The following is a 10323-nucleotide window of genomic DNA, read 5'->3' on the forward strand; positions in this document are numbered from 1 at the left end:
CAAATGTTGGCAAGGATGTGTAGAAAGGGGGACCCTCCTACACTGCTGGTGGGAATGTAAATTAGTTCAACCATTGTGGAAAGCAGTATGGAGGTTCCTCAAAAAGCTCAAAATAGAAATACCATTTGACCCAGGAATTCCACTCTTAGGAATTTACCTTAAGAATGCATCAGCCCAGTTTGAAAAAGACTTAATGCACCCCTGTGTTTATCGCAGCACTATTCACAATAGCCAAGAAATGGAAGCAACCTAAGTGTCCATCAGAAGATGAATGGATAAAGAAGATGTGGTACATATACATCATGAAATATTATTCAGCCATAAGAAGAAAACAAATCCTACCATTTGCAACAACATGGATGGAGCTAGAGGGTGTTATGCTCAGTGAAATAAGCCAGCCAGAGAAAGACAAGTATCAAATGATTTCACTCATCTGTGGAGTACAAGATCAAAGAAAAAATTGAAGGAGCAAAACAGAAGCAGACTCACAGAACCCAAGAATGGACTAACAGTTACCAAAGGGAAAGGGACTGGGGAGGATGGGTGGGAAGGGAGGGATAAGGGGTAAAAAGGGGCATTATGATTAGCATGTATAATGTGGTGAAGGCAGTATAACACAGAGAAGACAAGTAGTGATTCTATAGCATCTTACTGAGCTGATGGACAGTGACGGTAATGGGGTATGTGGTGGGTACTTGATAATAGGGGGAGTCTAGTAACCATAATGTTGTTCATGTAATTGTACATAGCAAACTAAAAAATTGAATAGTAATAAATAGTAGTGGAGAAAGTGGGCATCCTTGTTTTGATGCTTACTTTTAGTGGGATTGCCTTTCCCACTAAAGTTAGATGCTGGCTTTAGGACTGAGGTGTATATGTTTTATATTAAGGAAATATTTACGCATTCCTATTTTGTCAAGATTTTTTCTTAGGAATGGATGTTTAATTTTGTCAAGGATTTTTCAGCATGTTATTAGGTTAAAATATTAATAGATTTCAAATATTGAACTATATTTGAATTTCTGGTATAAACCCTGCTTGGTCATAGTGTATTATTTTCTGAATGCTCACTAATATTTTATTTATTTTATATTTGTGTGTCAATATTTATGTGATATTGGTCTGTAATTTATTTCTTTGTGGCATCTTTATCAAGGTTTATATATCAGTATTATATTTGCTTCAGAAAATGTATTTGACAAGTTTTCATTGACTATGCTTTGAAACAATTCATGTAGTTTGGGATTATCTGACCTCTAAAGATTTGACTAAATTCACTTATGAAACCATACAGGCTCTTTATTGTGTGGGGTATACTTCCTTGATAATTTTTTCAATTTTTTTCTTTGGAAATTGGTCTTTTAAAGCTTTCTATTTCTATTTGTCTGAAAATTATCCCTTTCCTCTAGGTTTTCAGATTTCTTTGCTCAAGGGTAAACAGTGCAGAATCTTACGAATCTGTATCAGTAGTTATATCCAGTTATCATTTCTTATTTGCATAGTGTGCTTCCCCCCTTTTGTTTCTTGATCACCTTAACCAGTAGTTTATTCTGTTCATTGCTTCAAAAAAACCAGCAGTTTGACTTACTGATTCGATCTATTTATCTTACTAATTTTTAAAAATGTGTATCATTTTCTTCCTTGAGCTATCTTTCTATTTACTCTTGGGTTTTTTCCCTAGCTTTTTGAGTTAGGAATTTATTTATTGCCTTTTTAAAATGTGTATTGATGTACATTTTTAGGGCTATGCATTCTACTATGATCATTCCTTTAAATTTATTCCATAGATTATGATATGTATATTTTCATTATCATTGTTTTGCAGAAATTCTGTAATTTCTATTTTTATTTTTACTTTTCCCCAAGAATAATTTGATAGAAAATCTTTTAATTTGCAGTGAGAAAGGCTTTTTTTGTGTTTTTGGTTTCATTTTTAATTTCTAGTGTTGCTACATTGTTATCATAGACTGTTGTTTATAACATTTCTGTTCTATGGAAGCTACTAATGTTTTCTTTGTACTTTACTACATGATGAATTTTTGTGACCAATTCATATATACTTGAGACAATATGGGTATAGTATGGGTAAAGTATATATATATTTAAACGTTTACCATTTTGATTTCATTTAATTCTTTTATATTTGTCCATTTGATCTGCTTTGCTAAGAACAGTGTTTTAAGATCTCCAATTATTAGTATGCTTTTGTTTCTTGTAGCTCCTATAAATTTTTTTATATAAGTAGTTTACTGTTTTATTTGTTTCATAGGTATTCTGAAGTCATATCTTCATTGTGGAATGTGGCTTTATGAAGTGTCCTTTTCTGATGCATTTAATTTTTTGGAGAGGAAAGGGGCTTGGCATCTACTTTGTCTGATATTAGAGTTAGAACTGTTTCCTTACTGTCTCTGTTTGCCTGGTAAATCATTGTCCGTCTCTTTATTTTTTCTCCTTCATACACAGTATGGATTTGAGTTTTGTTTTCTGGATCATTTTTAAATACTATTTAAAAAATAGGTGAGTCAAGCTCCTTCACTTTATCGATATGACTGTTAAATTTGGTCTCAATTCTGTCACATTATATTATAATTATGTTTATTATATGGCATTTTTGTATTTCCTTCTCTGTGGTAACTTTGCTTCTGAGCATTTCTTTTGGTTATAGTGGTTACCTTTCTATCAGTACTTTCAGTAGTGCTTTAATACTTTTCAAAAATATTAAAAATACTTTTACTTTCTGCTTTTTAAAAATGATATCCTTTGTCTGACACCTATTATTTATCTAGACAACAGTCAATGTACTTAATTCACCCCCCCCATCCACTGATGTGTTCCCTATTGCTGTAGTTGTGCCTTTTCAAGGTTTTCATATAAATGGAATCATGTAGTAGGCAGCCTCTGGTGGCTGACTTTCACTCAGCATCATGTATCTGAGATTTGTGTAGGTTGCTATATGTATCAGATGTTGTTGCCAGTTCCTCTTAACTACTGAGTAGTATTCCCTTGTGTGGTTGTACCACAGTCTTGTTTTGTTTTACTTTTTATTTTGAAATAATTACAGCCTCACAGGTAGTTACGAAAATAGTAGACAGCCCCACATATCCTTCCCTAGCTTCCCTAATGGCAATATCTTACAAACTGAGAAATTGACATGTACAATACAATTAGCTAGTCCATAGGCTATGTTCAGTTTTCACTAGTTTTCACACACATTTGTGTGTATGTGCACAGGTTTTTTTATACACCACACATACACCATCACCACAGCCAAGATAACTGAATTGTTCCTTCAGCCCCAAGGAACTGCTCCCTCATTATCCATACCCCTTAGAGTCACTTCTCCCTGTCCTCTGGCAAACACTAACTTCTCCAGCTCCATAATTCTGACATTTTGAGAATGTTGTTTAAATGGAATCACACACAGTATGTGACTTTTTTGAGAGTGGCTTTTTTGTTTAGCACAATGCCCATGAGATCCACCCAAATTGCTGTATGGATCAATAGCTCATTCCTTTATATTGTTGAATATTATTCCATGATGTAGATGTGTCAGTTTGTGAAAACTGAGTGAAAAAATACATTGTATCCGTTTCCCTTCACAGAAACTGGGGGAAAAAATCTTAAGTATTATCAAAATCATGTTAAAATACATTTTTAATATACAGTGAAATTGTTGAGTTAAAAATACTAATCAGCATAATTTTTCTCTCTCATAGGAATCTTTGTTATAGAGATTTCTGAGATCTGAGAAGATTCTTCACATCCTTGGGAAAGGTCAAAGTTACAAACTGATTTTTTTTTTGCTATATGATTGCATTTATCTTTTGAATGCCTGACAATGTTAAATGTTTTTATTAACTTTGTGCCTCTGAATCTCTCTTCTCATGTGCCGTATCACAGTGATGTGACTTCTAAAAACAGAAATGCATATATATGGCTCTTTCTGTCCACACAGTAATAGTGAGTGTAAAACTGCTTACTTCACTAATGAACACTGTTATGTTAACTATCCAGAATAAATAAAGAAGCTTATAAAAAGAGGGAGAAGTGTTCTTACAAAACTGATTTCCTTTCCTTTCTTGGTATCTCAAATAATTGGTTGGTTAAATTTTTTCTTTGTAGTTTATGTCTTCATGGCTGGAGAAGTTTTGTCAAAACAGGCACAGTTCACCCCTACTGGTCTGGGACCCAGTGTTCCATTTTGGAACCAACCTGACATAAATTCCAAGCTATAATCAGATTTTAAAACAGCAGACAGAGTGTGTCAGGGTTTTTAAATCCATAATTGTACCACTAATTAACATACATTTTCTACAATCGTGTTTACCCCTATTTTTAGAAAGGTAGGTGATGCTATCTGTCAAGAATATAAGATTTTTAAAAATCAGTATTTTTAATAAGTTTTCTTTAAAACATTAAAGTACTACAATCAATATAATTGCCATTTATTTATTTATTTATTTGCTTGTGACAGCTGTCTGTAATGTAGAATAACACAATCAATGATGTTTCCTTACTTCCCCTAAAATCTCCTAAATCTCATCTTTTCTGTCCTTAGGCTTTGATTTAATGTTCATATTACAGCCTGAACACTACTGTATTTGACTGATACAAGCTTTTTGTATTCTTGCCATTTTAATTTAAAAAGTCCTGTCATTAATAGTATTCATATGAAGTAGATAGTTTCTCATTTTATAGAGTTACTATTCAGTATGACTACAGGGATGTGGGGAGGCACCCTGATTAGGTCCTCTTTAATCATTAGGCTCGTGATACCCCTGTACAGTCACAGCAGCCCCTCCTCTGTTCTTATTGCACTATTGCATGTGATACATCCATATTATGGAATAATATTTAAATCAGTCATTACTGATTTACTTTAAATTCTTGATATGTATTCACTTTATTTGATTTTTAACAACCTTGAGGTTTACTCATCTAGTTTAAGACAGTCATTATAGATTGATTTAAAAATGGAATAATTTAAAATAAGATGTCCTTTTATAAATATTTTAGATAAATGCAAAAGAGTTGCTAATATTAAATAATATACTGATAAATGTACAAAATTAACTTTTGCTAGGTGATGTAATGACCTAAGCACTAGGTCATCACAACATTAATTTGAGTTTATCTACATCCTACAAGAGCTGAAAAGGAACAGTGTCACCTGTCATATGCATTTAACATACGTTGTATATAGAGGTCCATATATAAGGAGAGGGCATGAGAGAAATAGGAATGAAGTTTGTAAGAAAATATTTCCATACTTGATTAAAAGTATACTAAGCTTGTGCTATAAATTGCAGAATATTTAAAAGGAAAATTATATGGGAAGTATCATGAGGTCAGTATTAATCAAAAGTAGAAGACACTTCAACTGTATCCTATGTTAAAATTCAAAAAAATTCTTTCTTATAATATTTAAGAATATTTATTATTTGATAAAACTAATTCAAAAAGATATGTATACTCCTGTGTTTATTGCAGCATTGTGTACAATAACCAAGATATAGAAGCAACCCAAGTTTGCATTGATAGATGAATGGATAAAGAAGATGTGGTACATAGATACAATGGACTATTACTCAGCTATAAAAAAGAACAAAATCTTGCTGTTAGCAATGATATGGATGGACCTGGAGGGTAATATGCTAAGTGAAACAGTCACAGAGAAAGGCAAATATTGTATGCTTTCACTTACATGTGGAATCTAAAAAAAATTAATGAACACAAACAAATCAGAAATAGACTCAATAAATACAGAGAACAAACTGATGGTTGCCATAAAGGAGGAGGTGAGGGAATGGGTAAAATAGGTACAGAGGATAAAATACAAACTTCCAATTATAGAATAAATAAGTCACAGGGATGAAAAAGACACAGCATAGGGAATATAGTCAATAATATTGTAGTAGCTTTCTATGATGACAAATGGTAACTAGACATTGTGGTGAGCGAGTATTTCAGAATGTATAAAATTACACAATTTTCTATGCTGTCCACCTGGAACTAATATTATATATCAACTATACTTCAACCAAAACCAAAAACAGAATCCCATTATTGTTTTAAATGAGATCCTCATAGCTTGATATAAACATAATAGCCTATTGATATGGTAGAGACTGCCTAATGCAAAAAAACACAAATACAAATGCTATACCAAACACTCTTTCTTTGATGACAATCTGAAAAAGAGCTCTCAGCTTGGAAATGTCATGTTCAATGCATTCATCCACTCTTGCTGAAGTAAGGTAGACTTGAAAAAAGTCTGTTGGCCCTCTAAATATATCATAGACACTGAGTCTCATTACATCTAAACTAAATTCAACAATGTCTCTCCTTATATTCTCTGCCCTTTTTTCTTATCATAGTGTGTCACCAGCCACTATGTCAGATGCCATCCTGGGTCACTCCTCTTTTTGCTCCACACATTTAACCAACCTAAATGTCACTTCCTAATACACAATACTATTAACAGAAATTAAAGATCACCTAAATAAATGGAAGACATCCCCTGTTCATGATTAAAAGGCATAATATTGTTAAGATGGCAGTATTCCTCCAAACCATCTTCAGATTAAATACAATCCTTATTAAAATCCCAGTGGAGTTTGTTTGTTTATTTATTTTCAGAAATGAAAAGTCAATCCTAAAATTCATATGAAATTGCAAGGGAAACAGAAGAACAAAGTTGTAGGATCCACATTTCCCAATTTAAAATTTTAAATTTAAACTTACTACAAATCTGAAGTAATCAAGGTAGTGTGGTATTTGCATAAGCATAGACATATGGATCAGTGGAATAGAACTGGGAGTCCAGAAATAAACCCATACATCTACAATCAATTGATTTTTGACAAGGATGCCAAGATCATTCATTGAGGAAAGAACAGATCTCCAAGAAGTGGTGATGGGACAACTGGATAATCACATGCTAATGGATGAAATTGAATCCTTACCACATACAAAAATCAACTCAAAATGGATCTAAATTTAAAGGCTAATGCTATAAAACTCTTCAAAGAAAACAGAGAAGCAAATCTTTATGACCTTGATTTTCATAATGGTTTTTTAAATATGAGTGAAATGACAAGTGACAACAAAAATAGGTAAGTTGGACTTCATCAGAATTAAAAACCTTACACATAAACACTATCAGAAAAAGTGAAAGATAAATAATGGGAGAAAATATTTGCAAATCACATATCTGATAACGGGGTAGAATCTAGAATATATTTAAAAATTTTATAACAAGACAACTAAAAAAATGGGCAAAACACTTAAATAGGCATTTTTCCAAAGAAGATATACAAATGGCTAATAAACACATGAAAAGATAATGTCATTAGTCATTAGAGAAAGGAAATAAAAGACTACAGCAACATACCACTTTACATGCACTAGGATGGCTATAATTTTGAAAAGATGGCAATAACAGCTATCAATGGGGATATGGAGAAATTAGAATCCTCATACATAGCAGGTACGAATGTAAAATGGTACAACCATTGTGGAAAACAGTATTGCAGTTCTTCAATAAGTTAAACATAGAAGTACAATATGACCCAGTAATTCCACTCCTAGGTATGTGCCCAAAAGAACTGAAAATGTGTTCAGACAAAAAGTTGTACATGAATGTCCATAGCAGCTCTGATTCACAGAAGGTAAAAGGTAAAAACAATCCATATGTCCACCAACTGATGAATGGGTAAACAAAATGTGGTATATTGCTATAATGGCTATAAATAGATTTGTGAAAAGAGGTGTACTAAAAACTACAAAACATGGTAAAAAAATTAAGACCTAAATAAATGGAAAGGTATCCCTTATCACATATTAATGGGTCACAAGACAATATTGTTAGGTTGGCAATAGCCCCCAAATTGATCTATAGATTCAATGCATTTCCTATCAAATAATTACACAAATTTTGTGATAATATGTAATTATTCAGTCAAAAATATGAAGTACTGATACTTTGTACATATGGATAGCCCTTGAACAAACACATTGTGCTAAATGAAAGAATCCATACACAAACCCACATACTTCATGATTCCATTCATATGAAATATACATGCAGAATAGGCAAATCCATAGACACAGTAAGCAGATTAGTGGATACCAAGGGGCAGTAGGGAGGGCCTCTTGGTACAGGGTTTCCATTTAGGGTGTTCTGGAACAAAATACTGATAATGGCTGTACACCATTGTAAATGTACTTAATGCCAGAATTCTACAATTTTAAATGGTTAACATGGCAAATTTTGTTATGTGTATTTTGCCACAATAACAAAAGTCACTTCTTCAGGGTTTCTCTAACTCCTAGTATTGGTCTGACTGGGTCAGATTCTTCTGTAAAAGCACCCAACATTTCTCCTTTGAAGGAGAATGTCTTTATTTTCATTTTTTGAGAGAGTTTTCCTGGGTATGTAAATATTGGTTGACAAGTTATTTTTCCCAGCATTTTGAATTTGTCATCCCACTGCCTTCTGGGCCTCTATTTCTGATGATAAATCAGCTGTTAGTCTTTTGGAATTCCCTTACCAGCTGAGAAGTCATCTGCTAATTTTATTCGGGGTATATACTGAGTGGTTTTTCTCTTGCTGCTTTCAAAATTTCCATTTTGTCTGGTTTTAATATATTGAATATCATGTGCCTGGTATTTATTCTACTTGCAGTATGTTGTGCCCATTGAGTGTGTAGGTTAATGTTTTAAATAAAATTCATCATTTGTCAGCCAATATTTCTTAAAATACATTTTCTGCTTCTCTCCTATTCTCTGGTACTCCCAGTACATATGTGTTGCTGAATGTAATAATGTTCCACATTTCTCTGAGGCTCTGTCCATTTTTCTTCATTCTTTTTTGTCTCTTTTATTCATATGCATATTCTTTATTGATCTGTCTTTATGATTGTTATCCTTCTGCTAGTTCAATCTACTGTTGAGCTCCTCTAGTGGTTTTTCATTTGGGCTACCATACTTTTCAACAAAAAAATTTTCAGTTTGTTCTTTTTTTTTGGTATCATTAATCTACAATTACATCATGAACATTATGTTTACTAGACTCCCCCCTTCACCAACATCACCAAGACACCCCCACACACATACCCATTAGAGTCTCTGTCCATCAGCATAGTAAGATGCTAGAGTCAGTACTTGTCTTCTCTGTGTTGTACAGCCCTCCCTGTGGCCCCCCTCATTATACATGCTAATCATAATGCCCCCTTTCTTCCCCCCCAACCCCGTTATCCCTCTCTTCCCACTCATCCTCCCCAGTCCCTTTCCCTTTGGTAACTGTTAGTCCATTCTTGGGTTCTGTGAGTCTGCTTCTGTTTTGCTCCTTCAATTTTTTCTTTGATCTTGTACTCCACAGATGAGTGAAATCATTTGATACTTGTCTTTCTCTGCCTGGCTTATTTCACTGAGCATAACACCCTCTAGCTCCATCCATGTTGTTGCAAATGGTAGGATTTGTTTTCTTCTTATGGCTGAATAATATTCCATTGTGAATATGTACCACATCTTCTTTATCCATTCATCTACTGATGAACATTTAGGTTGCTTCCATGTCTTGGCTATTGTAAATAGTGCTGCAATAAACATAGGGGTGCATATATTTTTGGCAAACTGGGCAGTTGTATTCTTAGGGCAAATTCCTAGGAGTGGAATTCCTGGGTCAAATGGTATTTCTATTTTGAGCTTTTTGAGGAACCTCCATACTGCTTTCCACAATGGTTGAACTAATTTACATTCCCACCAGCAGTGTAGGAGGGTTCCCCTTTCTCCACAACCTCGCCAACATTTGTTGTTTGTCTTTTGGATGGTGGCTATCCTTACTGGTGTGCGGTGATATTTCATTGTGGTTTTAATTTGCATTTCTCTGATGACTAGTGATGTGGAGCATCTTTTCATGTGTATGTTGGCCATCTGGATTTCGTCTTTGGAGAACTGTCTGTTCAGATCCTCTGTCCATTTTTTAATTGGATTATTTGTGTTTTGTTTATTGAGGTGCATGAGCTCTTTATATATTTTGGATGTCAACCCCTTGTCAGATATGTCATTTGTGAATATATTCTCCCATACTGTAGGATACCTTTTTGTCCTCTTGGTGGTGTCCTTTGCTGTACAGAAGCTTTTTAGCTTGATATAGTCCCACTTGTTCATTTTTGCTTTTGTTTCCCTTGCTCGGGGAGATATGTTCATGAAGAAGTCACTCATGTTTATGTCCAAGAGATTTTTGCCTATGTTTTTTTCTATGAGTTTTATGGTTTCATGACTTATATTCAGGTCTTTGATCAATTTCAAATTTACTTT

General features: G+C 33.6%; 1 protein-coding gene across 7 annotated transcripts in view; it reads left to right on the plus strand.

The window, feature by feature from the left end:
• The window catches only part of TSGA10 (testis specific 10), a 135043-nt gene extending 129669 nt beyond the window's left edge, over positions 1-5374 (plus strand). For 6 of the 7 annotated variants that reach the window (XM_073239891.1, XM_073239896.1, XM_036994655.2 and 3 more), the window contains one exon: positions 3717-5373. In XM_073239891.1, the coding sequence (XP_073095992.1) occupies positions 3717-3741 (25 nt within the window). In that variant the 3' untranslated portion in view covers positions 3742-5373. Of the gene's footprint in view, positions 1-3716 lie in introns of all 7 variants that reach the window. The other variant, XM_073239889.1, reaches the window with a different exon arrangement.
• The last annotated feature ends 4949 nt before the right edge of the window (positions 5375-10323 follow it).

This window comes from Manis javanica, chromosome 1, assembly GCF_040802235.1.
Source record: "Manis javanica isolate MJ-LG chromosome 1, MJ_LKY, whole genome shotgun sequence".
Classification (NCBI taxonomy): domain Eukaryota; kingdom Metazoa; phylum Chordata; class Mammalia; order Pholidota; family Manidae; genus Manis; species Manis javanica.